The 27035-nt window shown below is 46.3% G+C and overlaps 1 protein-coding gene across 1 annotated transcript in view; it reads right to left on the bottom strand.

Moving 5' to 3' along the window:
* Positions 1–1991: 1991 nt before the first annotated feature.
* The window catches only part of NGF (nerve growth factor), a 50454-nt gene continuing 25410 nt past the window's right edge, over positions 1992–27035 (bottom strand). Inside the window, exons 2-3 of the mRNA XM_061186130.1 lie at positions 9530–9653; positions 1992–2856 (exon numbers count right to left, since the gene is read on the bottom strand). Coding sequence (XP_061042113.1) covers positions 2119–2844 — 726 coding nt within the window. The 5' untranslated portion in view covers positions 2845–2856; positions 9530–9653 and the 3' untranslated portion in view covers positions 1992–2118. The remainder of the gene's footprint in view (positions 2857–9529; positions 9654–27035) is intronic.

The following is a 27035-nucleotide window of genomic DNA, read 5'->3' as shown; positions in this document are numbered from 1 at the left end:
GGCTGGCGGTGGTCCTCCAGACTCTCCACTACGGTGTAGCGACTCACAAACATAGCCTCCCTTCCCCGCAGAAGCTTCCTGAATGCCTCCCTCAGCAGCCCTCTCTCCCCACATCTAGGACCCAGCAGGCTTGTCCAGCCCTCGGAGGAAGGGCCCCCAGGAACTGTCTGTCGGAGGGGCCAGGAAGGCCAAGGCCACTGGCACTGGAGTCCAGGAAAAAGCCACAGACACAGGTCAGTGGGAGGGCTCCCTCCCTGCAGCCTTTATCTGAGCAAGTATCTTAGCACAGAATGTTCTGGTTGGTGTTTCTTGTACATAAATCTTTATTCCAATTGCAGTAGCTTTGATAGGAAAAACAGGGCCCATTTCGTCACGCTTTCACCTTAATCAAATGTCTCTCATGCCAAAGCTCTCTATGTTTCTAATTTGCCCTATTTGGATTGGATTTTGGGGCAGCGGGCTGTGGGACAGGGAGAGTTACAGATGAATGAATACTGCCATTTGCTTTCTTTGTCAGAGGGACAATTTGGGCCTGTTCTTACACAAACTAGATAGGCATTTTACTCTGGGGGGAAGGGGAAAGGTAGGAAAGCAAAATTTCCATTTCAAGCTAAGTCCTCTAAGGGGGAAAATTTTTTGCCTTTGTGGAAAATACAAAAAACAAAACAAAATACAGACAAATAGAAGTTGCAGGGGAAGGTAGCAGCTGGAGAATGTGTAGAGCCCTGCTCCAGGCTGTACCCTGGAGTCCCTGTCATCTCCAGCTATCTCTAAGACACTCCTGATGCAGTCAGTGACAATGAGCACATCCCCGCCCCCCCCCACCCCCACCCCACCCCCGTCTTCAAAAACAACAAAACAAAACAGAAAAAGGAAACTACCCAGGGTGTTGGATTTCTTGGAAGCCTGGGGACCCTGATGCTGGTGAAGATGACACATTTTCTGCCCGTGCTCCCTGTCCTCACACCCCTCTGCCCCCATCTCTCTCTCTTGTTTAGTGTCCTCTGTCAGGGAGGAGCAGAGAGTCGTGTTCCCTTCTGGCTTGGCCCACCTCTCCTCCACCCCTTTCCCGGTTATTTGTGTTGGTTCTCACTCATCTTTGTCTTTTCTCCCCACACCATCTTCTCTGCAGTTCCCATGACCCCATCCACCTTTGGTCACTTGTGGAAGTCACCCAATTAGGAATTAAAAAGTTTTTTTCAGGCCGGCCTCTGGTTCCTCTGATTCTAGGCTGACATTGGGGCCATTGGAAGTTGCTGTGGGGCCGTGAATGGGTGACAAGAGTGTTGGAGGCCTTCATGTTTTCTTGGGTAATGGAGTCTTTCTGCAGGAAGCCACTGGGGGATAAACTGAGGGCCAGTCATTAGAACTAAGGCAATCTTAACATGAAATCAGATCTACCGTGACAGGCCTCCTGAGATTATTTCGTTACAACTCTTCCAGGGAGCTTTTCAGCAAACAGCAGATCTCCCCCTAAAAAAATGAGCCAGCCTTACGGGTCTTTGGTGCAAGTCTCCTCCTATCTACCTGGCGAGTCCCTGCAGGACCCAGCCTGGGCCCCTCTGAGGTCAGAGGCAGCCCTGTGCCCGGCAGCGGGGATCTGCCTTCTGATGAGGCTCCACAGATTTCCCGGAATGAAGCAATCAAGGCTCGGGAATCTGGGCTTGTGGGGTGGGTAATCCAAGGATTAGGTAGCTTTGGCTCTGGAATGCAGAACAAAGTTGCAATCCAGCAGACTTCCCTTCCTAATTACGCCCGGCTTAGGCTAATTTAATCTGAACCCGGTTAGCCTTCCCTGAAGTGTGGCAAGGCTGGCTGGGGGTGCAATGGGAGAGTGAGGGTTATAGGTGGGTCTGAAGGAAAGCCAGGGGGTGCTGTGTACCTTTCTCCCTGCAGCCTCCATCCCAAGGCTTGCAGATGGTCACCCTGGGCAAAATGACTGGAGGGCCGGCACACAGGCTGCTTCCAAAAATTTAATAAATAATGGTTCTTTAAAACTGTATAAACTATAAATTACCATGCAGTCCTTATAATTTAAAATAATTTACAGGTTGAGGTAGGGAGGGGCGTCGGAGAGTGTGGAGGGGGAGCAGGGAGAGGCTGAGGGCTGTCCGCCGGTCAGGCTCTCCTCCCAGCTTTCCTGCTGAGCACACACACGCAGGCCGTGTCGATCCGGATGAACCGCCAGGCAGCCTGCTTGCCATCCATGGTCAGCGCCTTGACGAAGGTGTGGGTTGTGGTACAATATGAGTTCCAGTGCTTCGAGTCGATGCCCCGGCATCCACTGTCGACGGGATTGGGGTCCCGGCACTTGGTCTCAAAAAAGTACTGTTTGAATACACTGTTGTTGATGTTCACCTCTCCCAACACCATCACCTCCTTGCCCTTGATGTCCGTGGCGGTGGCCTTGTCCCCCACCCACACGCTGACGCTGTCGCACACCGAGAACTCCCCCCGGTGGAAGACAGGGTGGGACGATGACCGCTTGCTCCTGTGAGTCCTGTTGAAGGGGGCGGCCCCGCCGGCCTCCAAGTCCAGATCCTGAGCGTCCGCGGCCACAGGTGGGGGTTGGGTGCTAAACAGCACGCGGGGTGAACGCAGGCGCCGCTTTTTAAAAAGTTTGGGGTCCACGGTGATCTTGCGGGTCTGCCCTGCCACCCTGGCGGCTATCGCCGCTGCCGGGCCGCTGTGGGCTCTGCGGAGGGCTGTGTCAAGGGAGTGCTGAAGGTTAGTCCAGTGGGCTTGGGGGATGGCGTGTCCTGCTGGGACATTGCTCTGGGTGTGCGCTTCTGCCTGGACGCCGATCCAAAGAGCTGTGATCAGAGTGTAGAACAACATGGACATTACGCTGTGCACCTGGAATGAAACACAAATGAGGATTACTCCACGGAGCACTGGGTGTGGGGCAAGGGCAGTTTCTGGGTCCCTCGGAGTTGACCTCCCAAGAGGATGACGAGGAGGTTTCTCCTGGTGGCTGAAAGCAAGGAGACCCTGGAACTGACCATTCAAACTGAGACGCTTCTGAGAGTGAAGGGCGGTGCTACAACAGTTACACTGGGATGACAGGCTTAAACAGGGCTGGCTCCGACAACCTGGGTGTCTGGGCACCCCATCTACAGGGTGCGCTTTCCCAGGAAGGGATGGAGCCCCTGAAATTCTGTCCTGTGGTGTGGTATGAACTCGGCAGTGCTGGTTATGGAATTCTTTGAGTTCTCTGCCTGCCAGCGAGGCAGCCATGGGCAGGCGGTATGTGTGCACCTGTGTGCAACAGGATGGCTGGGGGGTGAGTCTGACACCTCTCCCAGTGCTGTCTCCTGCCCAACGGCTTGACTCCCCTGGGAAGGCAGTGGGCAGGGCTGCTGGGGACTTGTCTTGAAGCCTCAGCACTGAACACACCCTCTTCAGACAGTAGCACCGGGTCAGCTCTGAGATCTGGTGACTGAAAACCCACGAAGCACCATGTTTGGCAAAAAAAGTGAACATAGCTCTGGGACCATCTTAGCCAGTCTGTCTATTCAGCCACCAGCCATCTATTCGCGTCTATAAACATGATCCTGATAATGGTTTCTCTTGGCATGAGTGATGTTTTTCAGCTTTTCAAATGCATTCGCTTCTAGTTTCTTATTAGTCTGTGAGTTAGGTTAAGATTTAGCATCTCTCTTTCATATGCAAGGAAAGTGATCCACAGAAATTAACTAACAGGCCTACAGCTGCAAACAAAAACTGGACCAGAAATAGAATCCAAACATGACCCCTTACTAAGCCGGTCTACCCTTTCATCCTTCCTTCCTCCCCCACTTTCTCCTTCATTCTTAAGTGTGTCTTTTAAAAAATTATTTGATCTTAAGTGAGAGTAGACCAAATGGCATAAGTCATCTGTCCCCACAAGGCACTGCCAGCCCCTCTTAAACATGTGCCAGATGGGGCTCTGCACTGCACTGTACTGCTTCCCCGCCAGCAGCCACCCCCAGGCCAACTAGCTGTGAGACTAGCTCTGTTCTTGAGCTCACTTTTGGTGAGCTCCTGTGCACACCTGTACGTGGGTACCAGCCATCACCTCTGGAAAGCTTCCCCAGATCTTCCTGGTAGGGTAAGCGGCATCCCCTAGAGAGGGTGTTAAACTTCCAAGTTGATCCCTCTCCATCTCTCTCCCCACAGGTCATTCTGCTCCCTGCCCACTCTTCCAGCCTGGCATGGGTACCACTTCCTCCTTGAGGTGTGCTCAGATCACTCCAGCGAAAAGCCGTCTCTTCCTGTTCTCAACTTCAGAAGTGTGTGTGTGTGTGTGTGTGTGTGTCTGTGTGTCTGTGTGTGTTCTCTCCTACTAAATCAGTGTAGTGGAAAGAACTCTGCACTGGATCTGGGGTTAGGAAACCTTGTTTGGATTCCTAGCCCTGATACTTGTTAGCAGAGGAAAGTCACTTAATCCTCCTGAGCCCTCATTTCCTCATTGATAAAAAGCAGGCAATAAACACTATTTCACAGGGTTGTTGTTAGGATTAAATAGGTGCTCACACACCTATTTAATTCTGAGTCATTCCAATGTCCTGCGGTCATGGACTTTTTTTTCTTCAGTTATATTGCTGCTAATTCACTCTCACAGCACACTCCATACACATCTTTTCCTAGCACATAGGTTTACCTCTGTCAGGCTTCTTCTCAAGACTAATATTTGAGCCTGTCTCCCCACTGGCCACAAGGTCCCGGAGGGCAGAGCCTGTCTCATCCACCTGCGCACTAGTCACTCCACCCTTTGTCTCCCATGGCGGTTTGTGCATAACCCTGCTGCCTCTCCGCATGCTGTGGATAATCGTTTACATGTCTGTCTCCCTGAGAGCACTTTGGAAGCGGTGCAGTTTGAATTTACCGGGGCCATGTGCAGTGCCTGGCATGTAGTAGGTCCTCAGACTCTATAAGGAAAATGAATGAGAGAGTGAATGGGTATGGCCAGAGCACCTCACCATCTGCCTTCTTTCCACCATGATGCCTGGTTTCTTTTGGACTTTGTGCCTGTGACCACATGCTGCGTTCCTAATCTGTTTTAAAGTGATGCATTCTTCTCTGTAATGTGCTTCTATCCAGCTGGAAATAGACAGCTCTTTGGTGAGATACCAAGAATAAAACCACCAAATTCTCTTCTCTCTGGTTACTTGGAAAATTGTTTGTGTTTGCTCCAATTCTCCAGCCAGCCATGCAGAGGAAGCAGTGACACATCTGACTTTTCGACCATCACTGGTTGTGCTGGCTAATGGTCTTGCAGATAAGTGTCCAGCTGATTAGTCAATTGGCAGCTAATTCAAGCCCTTTGCTTTTGCTCCTTTTCTTGTTTCATTTCTTTCTGCCTCTCAGTACACATTATCTCTCATCAGGTAGATGAAGGGAGAAGAAATGAAATGGAAATTCATCCCTTTATATCCATGTTAGTAACACTTAGAATTTGGATAGGGAAATGAAAAAAAGATTAAAATGTAGGGTTTTGATGGTAATAAGGGACATACTGCTCCCTATTTCCCATTACCAGAGGTTCCCACCTCATTCTGGAGTCCCCTCTTTGGTGAGCTCATCCTCTTCTAAGGAGTCAACTGAAGTTTCTCTGCAGTTGATGCCCATGCCAGGATCTCTGGTCCAACTGCTCTTTTGAAATCCAGTTCTGAATCCCCAGCTTCCGGATGGGCAACTCCCCATGGATGCTGACATTTTAAATGCAAGACGTCCAAAACAAAAACCTTTGCTCTCATAATCCTCACTAGGATCATCATTCTCCCCTTCCTCCTCTCTACTCAACAGAAGCTGCCCCATTTGGGGCCACTTGATGATTTATGAATTAGTTCCACAGCTACTATCTCTTGTGAGCATCTCTCCCCATCCTCCTAAACATGTTGCTCTGCATTTCCTTTTTCTGTTACTGGAACCACCATTCCTTCATTCACCAGCTCCAAGCCTCAACTCATGACTGGACTCTGCTGTTTCCTCTCTGACCTCCATCCAGCCCTTTCTGTCTTCTTCAGTAGCATCTCTTTTTTGTGTGTGTGTTTAAAAAAAATTTTTATTGGAGTATAGTTGGTTTACAATGTTGTGTTAGTTTCAGGTGTACAGCAAAGTGAATCAGTTATACATATAGATATATCCACTCTTTTTTTTTTTTTTTTTTTTTTTAGTAGCATCTCTTGAAACTATACTTTCTATTCTCACCTCTATGTTCCCGGTTCAGGTCATAGAACAGTCTCCCAGCTGATGTCCTGCACCCTCATCTGTCTTCTTCCAATGCCTACCATCCCTGGCCGCCCCATTTAACTTCTTAAAGAACTGCTGTGATCACATCACCCTGCTCAAAGGATCCAGCGGTGAGTGGTTGTCTAGTATGCCACTAGGTTGCTCAGGCTGGCAGACGGACCCTGCTCTCCTTGTACTCCCTTCACATATTTTGCATTCCAGGCAAACAGAATTCCTCAGAGGCAGTGCTGGCTCTGTGCTTCCTCCCTGTTGCCCTCGGTTCAAACTCTTTTGTGCCAGGCATTCTTCCCTCTGTCCCTCCCTGTGTCTTTTCTGCTCTCCACCTCGGCTGGTCAGAGTCCTTCCTGTTGGCTTTAACATCCCCCTTAATAGCCGCCTCCACTGGGGAGCTTTTCCTATTTCCAAAGAGACCAATTCTCTCCCTTCTCCATCTCTAAAAGCACTTCCTTAATGCTCTTTTATGGCAATGTATTCTCCTCTTATCCTCCCACCTAGAGGGTAAAGTCCCTGGAGGCAGAAATGCATCCTGTCCATCTTTGTCGTGTGCCCGTGACCTAGCCCTCGCAGGGAGCTCCACCTCTTAAGAGTCAGTGAGTGTGTGAACAAGTCTCCTCCTTCTGTGTCCCTTAATTTCTCCATCTGAGTGGTGATGTTTAAGGTATCTTCCAACTCTGACACTCTTTGGGTTTAAGCAATTATAAAATTTTCTGCTCTGCCTAGAGCTCTACTTGTTCTACTCAACTGACTACAGAGTTCTTCAAGTCTAATGCGCTGTTCCTCATTGCACTGTCCAGATAACCTGTGGTACCTGGTGGCATTTGATCACAGTGGAGATTTGCATCGTGGAGAGATTGTTTTATTGTTGCATTGAGATTTAAAAATGTTGCAAATATATCTCTCATTTGGGTCTTAGAGTAAAAGGTTTTTTTTTTTTTAATTGACTTACTCATAACAGAATGCCCCTATAATTTTTTTTCTTTAAAAAAAAAAAAGTCTTTCGTTTAAAAAATCATGAGTGGATAAGAAAGAAAAGAAAAAATTTCTATTCTAGTAATTGAAAGCACAAAGCACGGTCTACAAAAGAACATTCTCTCCTTGACGTGAACCAGGGGAGGAGTTTTATTTATTTATTTTTAAAAACAACCTTTGAAGCCTTTCTCCTGAAGAGATGACAGTCCTCGCTGGGGCTTCACTAAGCAGAGACCTGTGAGCGGAATGATTAGCTGGGGAAGATGCAGTTAGGGGCTCACATGATGGAACATGTTCTGTTTAATGTGTGAATGTTCTGTGTTTGTTCTGCTCCCACCAGAATGGAAGATAAATGACTAAAAGTTGAGGGACCCGTCAGGGGCCTTTTATCCATCTACTCAAGGTCCGCCCAGCTTTCTTCACCCTCTCCCAGGCTGAAGGTACATTCTGTGGCTTTCCAGTGGTGCACACACTCCAGTAATAAGAGAAATTTCCTGCACCAGGTGAATGATTTCACACAGGTTCTGGCCTCACCTGAATAGGTGATGAAGCTGCTGGGCAGATCTAAGCAACTGGTCTACCTCTGTGGCCAGGACAGCTGATGGCACTGGGGGGCCCGGCGACCGTGCCTTTGGAGGTGCATTGCAGAGGGAGAGAGAGAATTCCTGCCTTTGCGGGAGGAGTGTCGAGAGAGAGCTGTTAGTGATTCTCAGGCTAGAGATTAGATCAGTGAACCAGGGTCACTAAGCGTTAACAAGAGAGGAAATCCTCGTGGCTGAGGAAATCCAGCCTCCTCCTCCTCCTCCATCTCACTCGCCACATTACGAGTGCGGGTCAGGAATCATTTCTTGTTTTACACTTGGCCTCCACTTGCAATGTAAACTGGCTGCTGTCTTCAGGCTGGGACTCAGTTGGGTGTTGGGGCCTGCGTGGAGTGAGCTTCCCAGGGAGAAATCCCTGAGGCTGCAGCACAGAAAGGCACTGACAGAATAAAATCCAGCTCCTCTGCAAGCATCTCCCAGGCTGAATTTATTAAGGGGAAACATGAACTGGAAGGGACGTCAGAGTTGATCAAGTCCAGAGGTTCAGTGCATTAGAGTCACCTGGAGGGCTTGTTAAACCACAGACTGCCGAGCCCACCCCCAGAGTTTCTGATTCAGTAGTTCTGGGCTGGGGCCCGAAAATCTGCATTTCCCACAAGTTCCCAGGTGATACTGATGCTGCTGGTTTGGGGACCACATTTTGAGAACCACTCATCGAGTCCAATCCTTGAACCTTAGAGAGGAGAGAAATGGGCCTTGGAGAGGCTCAGCGACCTGGGGTTACGCAGCTAGTGAGTGGCAGGCTCTGCATGTGGGCGCTTGGCATTGCTCGGCCTCAGCTGCTCTAGAGGCGAGAGGCCTGAGGCCGCACACGGACTGTAATTGATGGGCCCTGGGCTGCGTTTACTCAACCTCCAACATCAAAATGAAAATTCTGTTCAACAGGTTGTAAGTTTTACCGTCCTGAAGCCATAAATCCAGATTCCAGGGAATAGTTGGACACTTAATTGTTTTATATCTTGTTTATCAGGTTTCTAGACATCATGCAGACTTGATCCAAAAGCACTTAAAATGCCCACGATAGAAATATGCAGCCAGAAAGCACTAGCAGGTGCAGGCACCTGTGGATTTATTGTCTACTCCAGGATGGAATGAAAGCAGAATCTACTGGTCTGAATTCTTAGAGACACATCTTAAAATGAATGAGGAGAGATCATAATTACATCACGATCAATTTAATGGTCTCATTACCCAGCACAACAAATCTAGCAGGTGAGTCTTATTCTTCCCATTTTATGGAAGAGGAAACAGAGACACAGTAAGAGTAAATAACTTGACCACAGTCAGAAGCCTGGTGGAAGTGTAACTCACCCCTGTCTTCAGACCTGGAGCTCTCCCCACCCTCCACTCCACGGCCAAGGGCATGAAGAGTGATCAGGGACCTTCAATCTCATAAGATCTCCTGCTCAGACAGACCAGGAGCTGTGTGGAGGGTCTGACCGGCACTGTCTATTTGAGACCCTGTGTTCTGTTCCTTTAGAGGTGCATGGCTCAGACTCTTATCGTGTCCTTGGAAGCCATGGGGCCAGCCTGAGAGCATGGGCGACATCCTCTCCAGGTGAGCTAGGAGGGCCACGTGTGCTGGGTCACTAGGAGCCACCCGGGTCCCTGCTGATTGACAGCTGGCACCGATGCCCCATCCTCAGCCTGGGGCTCATTTCCAGTTGTCCTGGCAGCTCTAGAACTAGGAACCTTGGTGAGACAGATGCCTCTTGGGTGCTTACCTCAGTGTGGCCAGGACAGAAAGCTGCTCCCTCGGAAAAGCTGTTATTGGGCCCAGACGCTGAGCTGAGCTTGGGTCCAGCATGCCATCCAGCCCCTTGGACTGCACGACCCCGGGCCAGGACTCTGTGGGAGGAGAGAGCTGGCATTAGATCGGCTCTTCACCACGTTCTCTAGTAGACGGGTAGCTGTGTCCCAAGCAGGAGGGGAGGGAGGTGCCAACACAACAAACCCTGTTTTCTTTCTTTCTTATTTTTTTAATTAATTAATTAATTAATTAATTTATTTTGGCTGCATTGGGTCTTTGTTGCTGCGCGCGGGCTTTCTCTAGTTGTGGCGAGCAGGGGCTACTCTTCGTTGCAGTGCGCAGGCTTTTTACTGCGGTGGCTTCTCTTGTTGCAGAGCACGGGCTCTAGGCAGGCGGGCTCAGTAGTTGTGGCACGTGGGCTCAGTAGTTGTGGCTCGCTGGCTCTAGGGTGCAGGCTTAGTAGTCGTGGCACACGGGCTTAGTTGCTCCGCGGCATGTGGGATCTTCCCAGGCCAGGGCTCGAATCCATGTCCCCTGCATTGGCAGGCGGATTCTTAACCACTGCGCCACCAGGGAAGTCCCAAACCCTGTTTTCTTGAGTGTTGGGACTTTGCCAGCATCAGGACCAAAGAAGAAGACAGAGCTCAGCTACCAAAATTGCCAGGGGCCTGAACTTGCATAGACCTGCGGCGGCACCTGCCTCTCACTCTTGTGCCAGAGCTCTTGGTTTCTGCCTGGACACAGTCTATGGCTGATCTTACATGCAGTGTCGGTGCTTCTAGTCCCACATCAGAGTCCGGCTCTAGCAGGCCCCTAATCCAGGATTGAAATGGAATTATTCTGTACATTATACCCGCAGATACAGTAGACCCAAATCTGGACCAGCATAACTAAGGTAAATTACTCAGAAGAAAAAGTCCTGACAATTGAGAACATGTTGGTGTTTTGATGAGAATCTAGAACAAGTCATGGTGGCAAAGAAGGCAACCTGACCACTTGATAGATAACAGAGAGCTGTTACAGAACTAGGACGCCAATCTCAGAGTTCAAATTTTAGGAAAGTCACATTTTACGAATCAGGAGCTAGGGAGCTGATGCAATGAGGAAAAAAATTCTATTCAGTTTTAGGTTGTGGTTCCTAGAAGCAATGGTAGGTGTCTATTCTTTTACTTCTATAAACCTTGTATATGTAGGTGTTTCATTCATTCATTCAACATTTCCTGAGCATGTATTTCTACTATGTGCCAAGTACTATCCTAGGTGCTAGGGACCCAGCAGTGAATAAGATCAACAAAGTCTCTGCTCTTGTGGAGTTTATAGTCTTGTGTAAATAAACATCTTCAGATTCTTTACATGCCCTGCAGGTAAGCAGGGTATGATGATAGAGGGTGATAGCAGGGTGTAGTGAGGAGCCATTGTAGACAGGGTGCTCAGTGGAGAGTTCTCTGAGGAAGTGGCCTTCAAGTTGATATCTGAAGGATGAGAAGGAATGGGGGAGAGAGCATCCCAGGCAGAAGGAACAGCAAGTGCAAAGACTCTGGGGTAGAAACAAGTCAAAGATGCTGAGCATGTAGGGAAGAGACCTAAGAAATGAGTTGGAGAGGTAGAAGGATGTAGGGAGGAACTATGGTTTTACCCTATGGGCAGTGGGAAGGGAGTGGAAGGCTTTAAGCTGGAGGGTTACGTGACATTTTTTGTGAATGAATGAATGAATGGTTATGTCTATTGCAGAACTTGTCATAGGGTGGGGTAGCTCTCCCACCAAAAATGTTGTAGAATGACATCTTTATCCTTCCTGTCTAGATTGTCTTTTCAACTCCCAAACCCCTTTTCCCATCATGCCTCTTCCCAGTGGGGGGCTACCCCCACCCCCCATCTTCCTGCAACACCCCCTCTCATCTTGTGCTATGGAAGCAAATGTCAGTGAAGCCACCATGGCCCCCAAGTCCCTGATCACACAGAGGAGCTGGAGGACAAGGAAGTAGAAAGGGCCTTGAGTGGTTTTCCTGCTGTTAGAAGTCATGAAATTAAGGACTGAGATGTTACTATTCCTCTTTCTGACCCACTTTACTCAGAATATCACTTTTCCTCTAGAAGTACCAGAAAAAGCTTCATATACTCAACTGGGGTTCAAGCCTAGAGATGAACACTTACTCCAACACCCTAAAAAAAGTTAGATTCCGTAGCAAAGACCATTTTCAGGCTCCCTCAAAGTTGGATTGAGCACAGGAGAGGGAGGATAGCAGGTTCCCCACAGCAGGAGGTGAGTATTCTAGGGTCTTGTTGCATCACTCATGGGAAGAGGATCTGGTCCACAAACCCTTCAGCTGGGTGTTTGGCCAAACCCGACTGATCACCAGATTGGAATCTACAGAGCTGTGTCCTGGCCCATTTTGCTCTCATTTGTGGGTAATTGCCAAGTATCTTTAAGCATCTCTGAGGCTTCTCCATAGAATGAGGAACCAGCAGGGATGATAGCTAAGGTCTCCTCCAGCTCTGATCGCCTGTGATTCTATGGGCATTCGTGTTTCCAACCTGCATCCTTACTGAGTGCTTAAGGAATGCTTTCCTGCCCGTCCAAACACTGGAATTTATTTATTTCATTAATTAAACACTAAACTTGGAGGCGCTGCACCAGCCACTGTGCTAGGTGCTAGGGAAGCAAAGAAGAATGAGACATAGCTCAACTTCCAAGAGCAAGTAAGCTAGAGGTAAGGAAAGCAAACACATGAACAGCATTTGAAGCACAATATGTTAAGTATGATAGATATCTGACATGATATGGAAAACATAGTGGAGGGAGGAGTTTGTTTTATTTGGCCAGATTAGCCAGAGACATATGTTCATAGAGGAAGGAACATTTGAGCAGGGTTCTTAAGGATGAATAGGAGAGCATCAGGGAAAAAGGGAAAGGCATCACAGAGCCCCAGAAGTCCAACATGGCTTAAGAGGGAGTCTTGGGGGAGGGTGAGAAAGGTATGTGATGGGTCTTATACAGCAGCAGGTACTTATGAGCTTGCAGAGCTCACTGCTGTGACCTATCTGCTGACTGTACCTTCCTATGTGACACAAAAAGCCTACACTTTAATCTTTGGGACAATCAGGGAAGTAAGAGTGACTCTCTTTGAAAATATTCTATATATTCCACTGTAAGCCATGATGGCCTCCAATCCAGCTGATTAGAAGGAGAGAGAGGGTCAATCTAAATCAAAGATTCCACAACTCCTAGGCAAACCTGCCTTCTTGGAGGATCAGCTCTAGACCGACCACAAAGGGTTCCCTGGCCGTATATCTGCAACCCCTGGGCCAAGCCGCCTTTGCATGCCAGGGTCCCCTGCCAACCACATCTAGATGCCTGATTGCTATACTTGAGATCCTGTGTCTTTGGCCTTCTCTTGTTCAATGTAGGTACAGGTAGTTTACTACTGGAGAGAGCAATTTCCGGTCCAGAATCCTGAAACACTAAGTGATTTTCATAGATATTGTTGTCGTTGTTTTTAGTCTCATGCTAGTGAAGGTTGGGGCTCTGAAATTAAATCCGATTTAAATATTACCAATTTCTAATGCAAAGATATTAGGAACAAACAACCCAAATGCGTATCTGTTCTTAAACTCAGGCGGTAATCACTTAGACAGTTTTCACACTTTTATAAAAGCATGGAAATAAATCCCAGCTCATCTCAGGACAGTGTTCTATTCCTTCTTACAGGGCACGAAAGAATGCTATTGAAATCTGGTGTACCCCTTCTAGACCAGGACAATGCTGGCCTGTCCTGGGTCTCAGGCTTTAAAGCAGTATTTCTCAAAGTGAGGTCTACCATAGTACTGGCAATATCTTGGAACTTGTTAGAAATGCAAATTCTTAGGCTCTACCATAGACCTAGCAATGCTGAGTGAAACCCAGCAATCTGAGTTTTAATCCCTGCAGGTGATTCTTATGTGCATCCAGATTTGAGAATCACTGTTTTGGAGGGTCCCATTCTGGTCCCCTTCCAATTGCAACCTCTCCCTTGGGTGAGGGATCCACGGCTGAGAGAGAGTGATAACCCAGAGTCAGCCTACTGCTGTGGGGTGCCTGCTTGACTATAACTTTCCATATCACGATCAACATTATGTCTAGACCACGCCCCAGAACCCCTGACCAACCAGACTTGAGTCAGCTAGAGCTAAAGCGTCTTCTGAAGACCCCCTGAGGTTAAGTGTGTTTGTATGGCCCTCTCTGTTGACACTTGTCTCAGCCTCCCCTTCACTTTCATATGGTCTCAATGATCTTTTGGTCAATTTCAGAATACAAACTGTGTTTTGTAAAGCTCCCAAGGTGACCCCAGTGAAAAGCCAGGGCTGAGAATCACAGCTGTACAGGAGGAATGGGAAACTTGACACTGGCTTTGATGAGCTAGCAATTAAGAAAAATTATCAAGAAATTAATATATCTCAGAAAATATAAAGTGCAGGTATGGTCACCTCATAGGCAACAAGAAGTTGTGAGAATATAGCTTGCAGACTCTCGGGGGTATATTGCCCCTGTCTCCCCTTCCTACCTCCCCACCCCTGGCAATTGTCTAGATATAATTGACATTTGTGAGTTGGAAGGTTTTCTTTTTACTCCTGGCATGCCACTTAAAATGTTCTTTGGTGTTGGAGCTATGGTTAGCTTATTATTAAGTCCAATGATTATTTGCTGACATTTTTAGTACCAAAAACTGGGGGATGCTTGACCGAAAAGACTTCTTGGACCACTCATTCCTCTCAGGTGCCGGGACACAACGGCTAGTCCCAAGAGCAGTTTACACCACATCAAAATGCTAGAGAAGCTGGCGTGAACTGCAGCCTCCTTCCTCCTAGGTTCCACCTGCTGGAGTTCTGTGGGCTGGGAAAACTCACTAGAAAGTCTGGGAATTACAAACGTGTTGCTGAGGGCATAATAATAACTGTTGGTGCTGTCGCTGTGGTTTTCACTGCTGTAACTGTTCCCCTTAATTCTCCCCTCTCTCTGTTAGTTCTTTCTCTGAGCCTATACACAAAGAAAATTTGAAATCTTTTACGTTGAAAGTCTGTTTTCCTAATTTTTAGCCTAACCAGACGTTTTCTAGTATGGAATATGACCGTGGGGTTTGCTGACTAGGAGCTTTTTTGAGGGGGGGAAAATTCAGTTTTGGCCATTTTGAGGTCATTTGATGTGTTTTAACTGTTTAGTGGTTTTGGCACATCCAATAGGAAAATAGTGCATCTGGCAATAAGGACTTAGGAAGACATTAAGGTTCAGCAAAAGCGCTATTCTTTTTGAAAGTTTCAATGCTGAAAATTCTAAAGTGCCTTGCCACTTTTCTCTAAAAGAGAAATGGTCCTGTGGCTCTTTTGGAGATTCTCAGATAAATTACAAACTCTTCCTAGCATTTCCCAGAGAGGCAGCTCAAGGAAGAAATCATCATGGTGTTGACCTCGAGCTTCAGAATCAAAGAGCATTTGCTACGAACGTGCGTGGCCTTCTGGGGTGTGTGGCGGGCCACAATTTGCATGGTATTTACCCGACTGGATTCATGAGCTGTGGATTCATGAGCTGTGCAATGCCAACGCCACGGAGAGGTTTTTGTAACGTGGGTAATTACAACGACACGAATGTGGTAGAAGGTAAGGCATCTAAACACACAGCGGCCTTCCATTATAGAGTTGAGGACAGTACATTTTTGCAAGAATATGCTAGTAAATAACAGTCCTTGTAGTGTAGCCCATCAGCTTAGTAATACTAATGATATATCTATAATCTACATTTGAGTGCCAAAAACAATCCAATAGTTTCAAACTTTTCTGCAACCCTAAGAAAACATCTCCTCAGTTCCAACTGGCTGATCCTTAAACCACAAGAAAAAGATCCATTTCAGTTCTGCATTGGGCCTTTCCTGGCTGTTGTTCCAATACTTGGGACTAAGAGGTATTGGGGGAAAGGGGGACTCTCAGGTTGGTTGGAATCAAAGTTTACATCCAACGATACCAGCGCCTACCGAGGCCCCCAGCCCACTGTAGACCGAGATGACCACCTGGGACAGAATACATGAATGGAAACAAAACATTGCCAGTGAATGCTAACTCAGATCCAAGCTCTTTATTCCATTTGCTTTATAGGATTAAATGTCCTCAGCTCTTCTTGAGCTAGCCGTTTCCTCTCAGTGTATGTTATGTTTTCCAAGCAACAGGTCAAGCAGTATTACAACACGTAAGTCTATAATGCAATTCAGATGTAACTTCAGAAATTAAGACAAGCTAAAGATCCATAGCCCTGAAAAAGACCCGGGAAAAATCCTGGCTAAACAGACACACAGTGTTCTAGGGCTTTTAAAAGGCAGGCAGTTCATCCTTCCATTAAAGAGGGATAAGGGACAAGCTGTGGGACTTGAATGTAAAGATCCCAGCAATAGGCCACCCTTACTCAAAGTGTCCATGAGATGAGGCCATTTCTGTTTGAGCAGCTGGGCTTCAATTTTACTGAAAAAACTGCTGCAACCCAACCACCCTGCATCAAAGGAAACATGGATCACAGGTAGCCAGCACCAAACGCATCCTGGGGACACCGAGTCCCAAGGGCACGTCAGATGCCATCCTACTCCACACCCCCCCCGGAGTGACAACTCCCTCACTCTTCCGTGCTGACATTTCCCGGCTTGTCTGCTGACTTCACACCCAGAAAATGACTCAAGGTATGAAAGAGATAACTTGGCCCAGCTTTGCCCGGGCATGCAGTGCATGTGAATCCTAGGTAACCGGAGGATTACCTAGATAAGAGCTGGAAATGAAGAATTTATTTCCCTGTGTGTGTTTGTCAGGGGGCTTTGGGCTGCTTTAGCTACTTCCTGTGTATGGCTTTAACTATCCCAGCCCCAAGTGGGCGCCTACTACACAGATCGTATATGCCTGATGGGGAATGTCGGAATGTCAGCGGGCTGGTTAACTGTAATGAGGGGCTATTTGATGGGCATTTTAAAGCTCACTTTATAGAGTTTCATCTAGCTCCTTCATTACCTCAGGAGGAAAGGTCAGAGGAGATGAAAACCTGCTGTCCTCCTAAAGTCACTTGATTCTCATACAATTATATTTCAGAACATTCTCAAACTTCTAGCGTTTCTTCTTTTAGGCTTTATTTGACCGTGACATCATGAACAAAAGCAAAACCCTGCACTGGGAAAATTTACTCCAGAGCTAACAAGGGACCCACAGAGTGCATCGTCTCCAGAGACCCAGAACGTTGTGGGTAATTAGAAATTCCAAAGATGAAAACAGACAGTTTTCCCTGCTCCATCACCCCCCGCCCCCCCGACACACGCAGAGAAAGAAACCAGGCACTCAGCCACTCAAGAGGTAAGTTTAGACGTTTAAGATTCAAAGAAATAAAAACTATTTATTTTAGAATCTCAGTTGTTATTTTACAGAATTATAGGCTGTTAGAGCTGTAAAGAAAAGGCCACTAGTGACTCTGCACTTCCCTTGATGGCCACATCAAACAAGGCCCTGAGGCCTGGGGCTGGTTGCATTTTAGCCCCGCCGCTTATCAGCTGTGTGACCTTTAGCAAGTGACTTAACCTCTCTGTGCCTCAGTGTCTCCTCTCAAAGGTCAGAATAATTATACCTTCTACCTTGAGTCGTTGAGAGGCTTAAATAGAATAAGCATTTAGCCCAGTGGCTGGCATCTACCTGGTGCTACATAAATGTTAGCTATTCTTATTAATACCATTAAAGACATTCAGCTATAATCAGGCAGTGGGTTACTGGCAGGCTTGGTGCAGAACAGAAGGCAATGCCTCCTGTCCATCCCATGCCCTGGTCTGGCTGTCTCTGGCAGGAAGAAATCCTGTTTGTGTTACAGTTGTTGTCTATATCCCAGTCATTTTGGAATGGCTGGCCAGGCACATGCTCAGAGGCCCCGTCTGAGCAAGTGTGGAACACAGTCAGTCGGCAGCTGCAGGATGATTATCTGCAATCATTTGCTGACAAAGATGCTGAGTAACGAACTGAGACATTTGTTTTTGAAATGATCCATTTTCTTCAGCCTTGTCGTAGTCAGGGGCAGGAAGCTACTCCAGCTATGACTAAAACTTGCCAGGCCCTGTACAAGTTAATAGCGTCTTTGCTTAGGGTAATTGCTGCCTAACAGGGAAAGTGGATCACAAGAAGAATAAAACACGGAGGTATCTTCATGGTCAAATTTATGCTCAGTTATCCAGGGATTTGGAACAGATTTAGGTATCTGCTGGATCGTTAACTTTTTGAGGTCTTGGGTGTTTTTCTCTCCATGGGGCAGTCGAAGAGGTTAGGCCCTTAATGAATGTTTATTGAACAGAATGGAAAACTCTTCCCACAGCTGCACCAGTTTATTCAAAGTAAATCATTTTTTCATACTGTAGTGGTAAATAACAAGTGGTCCCAATTTATATTCCTGGATAACTGGGTAAGCCCCCCTTTTACTTTGGCGATGTGGTGTTTCATTTAAGAAGGAGAATGCCCCATTGCTGGGCTGACAGGTGCACTGCTGAGGAACCGAGTGTCTTAGCTCTCAGCAGCCCCTCATTCTGACTTCATTACAAGCACTAAAAAACACACAGGTGTTGGGCAAAACAAACTCCTTATTTCCAGCTTGCTTATTTTTCTTGTTCAGAATTTCTTCGGAGAAAGCTATGCTCCAATCCAGCCACTGGTTATGTTGTTCAATCCACTGGGATGGCAATCACCTCATTGTTTAGTTACAACCCATGAAAAGATGAAGCAAAGAAAGAAAAAAGCAGAGCACACACATAGGGAATGAGGGTGGAGGCTGCACGATGATAATGAAAACCATTTGTTAGCATTTCACTCCTTTCTTTGTGAATCAGCCGAGTTCCTGGCACCAGGCCTCTGTCTGTGAAACAGAGCTGCCCTTCCAAGGCCTTCCAGGGGCTCATCCCACCATATCTGGTCTAGAGTGTCACCCTTTGTCCCCAGGAAGGTGGGTGCTTGACTGGCTGCCCCAGCTCCCTCTGGGCCTGTCTCTGGCCCTCACTTTCTGTCCCAGGGCACCTACCCATCCTGTGTGAATGTGCCCAGCCTCGGTGACTTTTAAGCCCTGCCTGAACCAGATTTGGTGCACTTTGTGTATGCAGGGCTCTCCTCTTTGCCTGCATTGTGTCCACCCGTCTGTGTCCAGGACTTGCAGCCCCAGCTTATTTTTTTAACTATTTCTACTTTTCTTTCTTTCAGCAGACCTGATTTCTCTATTCCCAAAATACAGACTGAAACATTTTTAAGGATAAAAACCAAAAAAAAAATAAAAATTAAAAAATAAAACATAAAACAAGCAAAAACCTTTCAACAAACCCCCCCACCCCCAAATTTACAGCCAGTAGAACAGTATATGTCTGCCTAAGCATCTCTATTTTGCTTGCATTGTCCCCAAGAGAGGAAGCACCTCGAAATGCACATGTTGTAGTTACAGGCGGAGACCAGCACCAGGTGCTCTGTGCACTTGTGCTCATGAAGTCCTAGTACCTAAGTGCCCCACCGCTCTCTGCCTACTTCTCGAATCTATCACAGCATTTATACAAGTCTCTTATTCAGATCCATACAGCATGGCAGCATTATCTTCAACCGTCACCACCACCACCACTATCTCCACCACCATGCCTGTCATTTCCACCACCTTGGCTGCCTGCATCGCCATGACCACCACCGCCTCCTCCATCCTATCAATCATCACCCATCACCACCACCAGCATCACCACTTCCACCATTTTACCATCACCATTACCACACCCCCACTATCAGTACCACCATCACCATTACTACCATCACCAGCATCACCACCACCACCACCACTAAAGGATTAAAGAACTTTTTGGAGTCAGGCAGGGAAGTCTGACCAGTGTTCCTCAAGGCCTCCTCTTAGGCTGAGCCAGAAGAGGGTCAAGACTGGGGGTCATTTAGTCTCTTCCAAGTAGTTAAATGAATTGTTTACATTCCATATAACTCAACTGAGTGGTGAACAGAGCTGGGTCTAGAAATGCAATATTCCTGCTTTCCATCTGTGTATTCCATCATACTATTTTCCAGCACCCATTCTGGAAGTTGTATTTTTTTCTTTCTTTTTCCTGAGTTTTGTTATTGTTGTTAACTTCGTATTTCCAGTAATGTAGATGACATTATTTAGTTTAGATTTGATAAAATTATCTCCAAAGAGGAGTATCTATGACTATTCAAGGACATTATATATAAACACACATATACTTCAAAAGGTAAAGAAGGAATTAGGTACCTCGTCCTCCAAAATGAGGCCGGTTCTTCCATTTGCCCGTGCAATGTTTGAGGATCACTGCACCATTGTTGCCGGCCATCTTTGAGCTTTTCTATTTGTTCATAATCTGAAGACAAGCTGACTTTGTGTTTAGGCCCCTGCAGGAGGGAAAGCTCCCCCAGAGCCCTCCCCTCAGCTTCCAGGAGGTACTTCTCAGACTAGTGGGACTTCATGCAGTGATTGGCTCCCACTTGAAAGAGGGGAGTTCCCTGGGAGTTAAAGGCCAGCCCGAGCGTGACTCTCTACTGGCCCCTCTGTGCCAGCCAGAGAAGGGCCGCCAGTGTCCCAGGAGAAGCTTAGCTCCCTGGCGTGCTTCGTCCTTACCCACTTGTTCAGACACTGGAAGTTTGAGTTTAGGCTTGTGGGGCAAAAGGATGGGGGTGGGATAGAAGTCCCCCAAAGAGCCCCCTTAAGCCTCTCCCTTAGGCTGCCTGAGAGGCATCAATAAGGATGGAATTACCTATATTTTAGGTGTAAAATTAAATGTGGTATAATATGATGCATTCAAATATGATAAGTACTTCACTAGCATAAACCATGGGTTAAAAGTGAATACAATTACTACCACTAATAATAAATAACAAGTATTGTGTATTATGTGCCAGATACTCTACTAAGGGCTTTCTAGAGATTATCTTTTTAAGTACTTATTAAAAATCTTCTGAGATCAGTATTATCCCCAGTTTGCAGATAAGGAAACTTCCATTCGGCGTGAAGTGGGGAAGTGCAAGTGCTTCTGGATGCTCATCCACCAAGGACGTGCAAGTGCTTAGTGCAAGTGCTTAGTGGATGTGTGAAGGACAAGAGCACAGGGCTCCTGCTCTGTGGTCACTCCTCGTCACTGTTCTCCAGACTGCTCACAAATCTGACTGTTCAAAGGAGCAACAGCTCTGTCCTCTGGACTTTGTATTGAGGGCCGATTTCTGCTTCTGTGATATGGATAATGCATAGGTGGGATCCTGCATATTTTCTATTCTTGAATTTACCTAATTGCTTTCAAAAATCGAATGGTGATCTCCTATTTATAGAATACCTTGACTTCTCCACTTCTCTGTCATGAGACTCTCCTTGTTTACAACCTTGAGGGAGCCCACAGACACTGAAATGCCCTCCTCGCTGAAATACTCTAACCACCAAGGAACAGATTCTGGATGGACCCACTATTCTGACAGTAATGTAGGTACAGAAGACAGATGCTTAAAATGTGCAATTGTTTCTTACTGAGCAATTTATAGACATGGGACTGTGTCTATTCCATGTACTCGCATACATTTTCTGGATAAGATTTACTCTTAATTGTGAGACTGTGAAAAAACCGAAAAACAAAAAAACACACCAAGACAGGCATTCTCACTCTGGGCTGGGTTGTGATTCTCTGTTGGTTGGCTTTTTGGGTGTGAAGACCAAGCCAGAGACTGATGGAGCCAAGTGGAGTCTGTTAAATATTTCCATTCATGGACATGCAATAGAAAACCATCTCATACATTTACAGGAAAACATCACATATAATATCTTTGTTGTGCTTAATCAGAACCAGAGTAAAATTCCAGTCACCAAGAATAGAAACTTACCCTAATGATTTCATTTTTAGTCCAAAATATACAGTGTTTTCTCTGCCTGCTCTGTTTGTCACTTTCTAAAACAAGAAATTACCAAGCTATGACTTTGGTTTGAGGGATGGGGGAAAGCAGTAAACACTGAACAGAAATAAAGGGAGATCGAAAGACAAGGGTCCTTGGTGGATGAGCATCCAGAAGTGGATTCAGTTTGTGGATTGTTGACTTTATTTCCCAGAACTGTGTGAATTACTCAATCAGTGTTCAACCGTCCATCCAGGCTTCAGGCTCTCAGCAGTGAGTACTTCATATGTGTATAATAGGAGTGAATCAAAGGCAAAGAAGAGGTTGAGTGAGTTACCACCAGTGGTTTGTGTGTGCGTGTATGTGTGTGTGTTGGTTTTTTTTTTTTTAAGGAAGACATGGTTGTTTTCACTGTTAGTAAATGAAATGGTCTTTTCCAAGAAGACTGAGAATCTCATGCTATGAAAAACAGATAGGACACCTAGGCAGAAGAGAAGCACTTCCTTCTGATTTGCCACATTGAATTACATTGAACTGAGTAAATGGTTTAATATGAGGAATCATGCTGCTCTGTGTGCAGCAGATTAATGGTTTTTATTTTAAGCTCTGGGGTGAAAATCTGGCAGCTTCTTTAGCCCACCAGCCTACAGCCTTCAGAAACTCTCTTTGAAAGAGACAGGATTGCTGTCTTCTAACTTCTCAAGAATCGTGTGAGCAGGAAGAGTGCAAATCATAAGAAGGCTCTTCACCAGTGAGCAATAGCTGTCACCTACAGGCTGACAGTGACACTTTGGCAGACGCGCCAGAAGGGCAGACATTGGCCATGAGTTATGCAGCTTGGCTCCGTCCGCACTGGGCACCATGGGGGATCTGTGTAATGCTGGCAATGAGGATGGCCCTGGCTCTGGTGCAGGATCTGCAGCTTTCAGTTAGGGGCCAGCCTGGGGCTGGGTCCAGGTCAGGGACAGGGAGAAACGCCTTTCTCGTTTCCCATCAGCTTGGAGCTTGAAGAGTGTTTGTGGCGTGAATGAATGAGTTCTGAACAGATGGAATCAGACCAGCCCAATGCCTGCAGGCACTGGGACAAACTCAGTGAGCTGGGGTTCGCCCTGCCCTTAGGAAATCTGATGTCATCATAGAGGGAAACTGAAGACAGGGAATGAGAAAGATGGAACTATAGTAAGAAACACTTGAGAGAGGAGGAGAGTGGGGGGGGGGAGTACAAGGGCAGTAAAAGAGAGGAGAGAGAGGGCAAGAAAATGACGGAGGGCAGTGGGCAAAGTGAAAGAAGGTGAAGAGGGGGACCCAAAGGGCAAAGCAAGGAGAGGGGAACCAGAGGGAGAAGGAAATGGAAGAAAGACACACAGATTGAGAGAAGACTTTGAAGATGGCCTTGGCCTCAGCTCCAGTGTGGGGGAAGAAATCCCCGCACGAATCACAAACAGACGCACGCTTCAGCCTGTGCTGGTGAGATGTGATTCCTAGACTTCCCTGGAGAAATGGCCCAAGCAAAATGTAATCAGAGCCATTTATAATTAGCAACTCCCCCCAAAGAACCCAGATTTCACTGAACTGTCTTCTGGTGACCGTACAAGATAACTCTGATGATGTTTCAATTAACAGTCTATGAGAATATGATTTTTGCTGGAAAAATTCCAAATTTGAGCCCAAACCCAATGGTAGCATTGCCTTGGCAGAACGACACAGAGATCTTGTTCCATAGGTTAGGGTAAGGCCATATCCTAGGGTACACAGCGACTTCAACACAGAAGTCCTTCATCACAGAGCCGCCATGCTGGGTGTGCCAGACCGGCCCTTAAAATAAATGTGATTGAGTGACCTCACAACTATCAGAGTCAGAGAAAATGCCTTGGAAGAGAAACTGTGAGTGAAAAGGACTAAAGGACAACATCAGGGGAATTGGGGCTTCCCACTGATGCATAGATCCTGCTGGACTTGGTTATAGTGTAAACTTTGTTTAATCAAATCCTCTGTCATTAATAAAACCCCTAACCAAATCCAAACACAGATAAATGATGATGTACTTGGATTTCACATTGGGCTCGCATCGCTGCTTCACCAGGTGCCATCCATAAATCTGGGATGCAAGCTGCTGGGGCTGGAGCTGCAGAGAGGCTGTCTTGGAGGTGTGCTTCCGTCACTCCGTTTGTGGCACTGCCATTCCCTTGTTACTGCTTCTCAGCCAGTCAGTGAAGGAGCTGAGGGAAACCACGGGCTCTGCCCAAGACCCACGATCCTTCTCTTCTCAGTGAGGCAAACGTTAAAGGCAAACCAGGAGGGTGGGGCATCTGGAAACCACCCCATAATAAAAATGGTTGAAGTAGGGATGTCACAAATTCAGGAAAGCTTCCACAGGGAGGGGAGAAGAGCTGCCCTCCATCGTTCCAGGAGATGCAACTGGGGCGAAAGCACAGAAACGGAAGAGAAGCGGGTCCTACCTCAACACTAGGTTGCCAACGATATCCAGCAAAGGGAAACGGCTGCCTGCTGAGGTAGAATTCCCTGTCATGAGCCACGTTCAATTCAGGCTGAATAAATATAATAGCCTCTCATTATAAGAGTATTAAGCTTGTGTAAATTATCAGCAATTAGAACAAATAAAAGGAGGGAGGGAGAAAAGGAGGGAAGAAGGAAGGAAGGAAAGGAGAGAAAGAGAGAAAATGAATAACAATGTAAATAGTGAGAGTGAGTCTTTCTGTAGTCCCACCAAACCGGCACAGGAGGTGGAGATACAATTCTTCCATCAGTGTCAGTTCCCATCCACCTCTCCTTCTGTGAGCCTGGGCAGATTTGGTCTCAAAGATTCGTCTGTTTTAAACAATATGGCCTCTTTGCAAGCCAGCGACATCCGGGGCTCCACTGAAGAAAGAGCTGTCTGTTCCCATACTGGAGGAAAAACCAGCTGGTTAAACTTATTGAGAGGCATTGTTATACTTCAGCATGGAGACTTCCTAAGGGGCTTTTGAAGGTAAATTTGGCTATACTTCACTGCTCTCTTATACACTGACTTTAGAACACAGCCCTGCTGGAGGGCAGGTAGATGGTCTTTAGCAGAAGGTGGGTGAGGTGGAGGAGTCCACAGGCGTCCTAAAGAGACCATGGTAGCCCCCCGCCATTTCTTTGCACTTTCACAAGACCCCTTGCTATGCTGACTAGAATTACTCATCTGACTGTCTTAGTTGAGGCTAGTACCATATATAGCTGCTCATTTAGTAAGCCTAATATTGGTAATATTAAAATAAAACAAATTTTACATAGATGCAAATATTAAAGATGGACACAGGGAAAAAAGACTGAAGGGAAACACAGCAAATGTTAGCAGTAGTCAAGTTAAAGGATTACGGGTGAGTGAGTTTTATTCTTTTTTGTGGCATGGGGGATCTTAGTTCCCGGACCAGGGATCGAACCCGGGCCCTCCTGCAATGGAAGTGTGGTGTTTTAACCACTGGACCACCAGGGAAGCCCCATGTTTTATTCTTTACACTTTTCTGTATTTTCTAAATATTTTGCAATGAGCCATAAAGAGCTTTTACAATCAGAATAACATATTTTAAAACAATTTGACAATTGTATATTTAAAACTGTAGAAATGTCCATAGATTTCACCTATTAATCCCACTTTTGAGACTTTATCCCACAAAAATAATCCTAAGAAGGAAACAGCTATACTCATGACATTTTTTCCCTAAATTATTTATAATTGAAAAATCAGAAGCCAAGGTTCTTCAATAGTGGGATAGTTCATTAGTTACCTGGCAGAAAATCTTTTTCTAGAACTTCTGTGTAGTCATTAAATATGAAAACTGTGAAGGCAGTAAGAACAAGGAGAAATGCTTGTAATCTAGTGTGGAATGGCAGTGGGGAGACGGGTTAGGGAAGACCGTGTACGAGATCATTGCAGCCAAGGGAAATCACACATGCATAGGAACCAGGCCTGGAAGTAAATATCTAAAATGAAAACAGTTGTATTGAGTGTTAGAACTTTGGGTATCTCCTTCCCTTCTCCCCCATTTTCCAAATGGTTCATAATGTCATTATAATGCCTTTATAATGAAAATAAGGTCCATAAACCTTTCCGTATGTTCTTTCTGTAAACCCTTCTGGTTTCAGGTGATACCAGATTTGTTTCTGTGTTCGTGTTCCCCTCAAGGTGCCGAGCCTGGGCTTCTGCATTCTGCAGTGGAGCAGTCGGTGTTGCTGACTAAGCCACCAGGTTTATTTTTTGACTTTGGGTGGCTGCAGGTGGGAGACATGCCCAGTCTGTGAGCAGCCTCCTTGTTTACTCAAGCTACAGTTTTATTGCATTGAACACAGAATAAGAAACTGATGAATGGTTTCTATGTCTGTGGACACACTCTCTATGCTTGGAAGTTCTTAGACACATATGCAAATGGTTGGGAACTCGGATTCTCCTTCATCTATTGTTGACTTAGGCGGTTCTGTTCCCCCAAAGCTCACATAAGGTTTGGATATAATGGCAGCTCCTGATTACCTGTTCTATGGAAGGAAAAAATTGGAAACAAACCACCAAGCTATTTGTAGGGCATATCATTTGGTTGTGTTCACCCCAGGCTTGGGGGAAGGGGGCTGGGGGGAAGAGGGGTAGGAGGATTGGGGGGAGGAGAAGGAAGAGGGTAGCACTAACATTGAACACATGCCTGCCCCTCTCCAGGAATAACACTAGAGGCTTATTAGTGTGTGGCTCACTTGCACGCCCCAGACAGACAAGGGAACTGAGACTCTGAGAGGTTGGGTTACTTGTCCCAGGCCACACAGGCTAGAAAAAAGGAATTATCTAGTTCTAAAGCACAGTAAGCATTGATTTCCATGCTCTGGGCACATACTAACAGATAATCCACAAAATGAAAAAAAAAAAAGTCTGGAACTGACTTTAATCACCAGGGGTTCTTTTGTAGTCAGTGGTTCTCAAGCAAGGGTGATTGTGACCCCCCAACCCCACCCCAGGAGATATTTGGCAACATCTGGAGACATTTTTGGTGTCACAGTGGAGTGGGAAATTGCTACTGGCATCTCACAGGTAAAGGCCATGGATGTTGCTAAACATCCCATAGTGTTTGGGACCACCTACCACAATGAAGAATCATCTGGGCTGACACGTTAATAGTGTTGAGGTTGAGAAAACTTGCTCTATCATAATAGAACCCAATGTAACTTATCCCCACTACATTCACTTCCTTATTCACTTATGAAATTAAGTTACTGTGCTTCTGAACAATTCTCAAATATATAAAGCATCTGAGGTGCTGTCTTCTTACTGATTCTGTGATGAGGAACCACTCAGCGTACGTAAATCAAATAAATGTGCATCTAGATGACAATGCCAAGTTCAAATCTGAAATTTATGAAGGGAGTTTACAGTGAAATTGCCAGCAAGAAATTAACAACTCCCCTAGTGTTACCAATTGTGGCTAACCCTAATCTGTATTAAATTCTACAATGAATAGCTAAACATTCTTCTGAGTCTCAGGATTCCCACATGTAAAGTCAGAAACTTGGCTGTTCTCTGATAACAAGGTCAATCACTAAGATTTAACACTTAAGCT

The sequence above is a fragment of the Eubalaena glacialis genome, chromosome 3 (assembly GCF_028564815.1).
Source record: "Eubalaena glacialis isolate mEubGla1 chromosome 3, mEubGla1.1.hap2.+ XY, whole genome shotgun sequence".
NCBI classification, from domain to species: Eukaryota; Metazoa; Chordata; class Mammalia; order Artiodactyla; family Balaenidae; genus Eubalaena; species Eubalaena glacialis.
The sequence above is the reverse complement of the archived record's forward strand: the minus strand, read 5'-3'. Positions and strand labels throughout refer to the sequence as shown.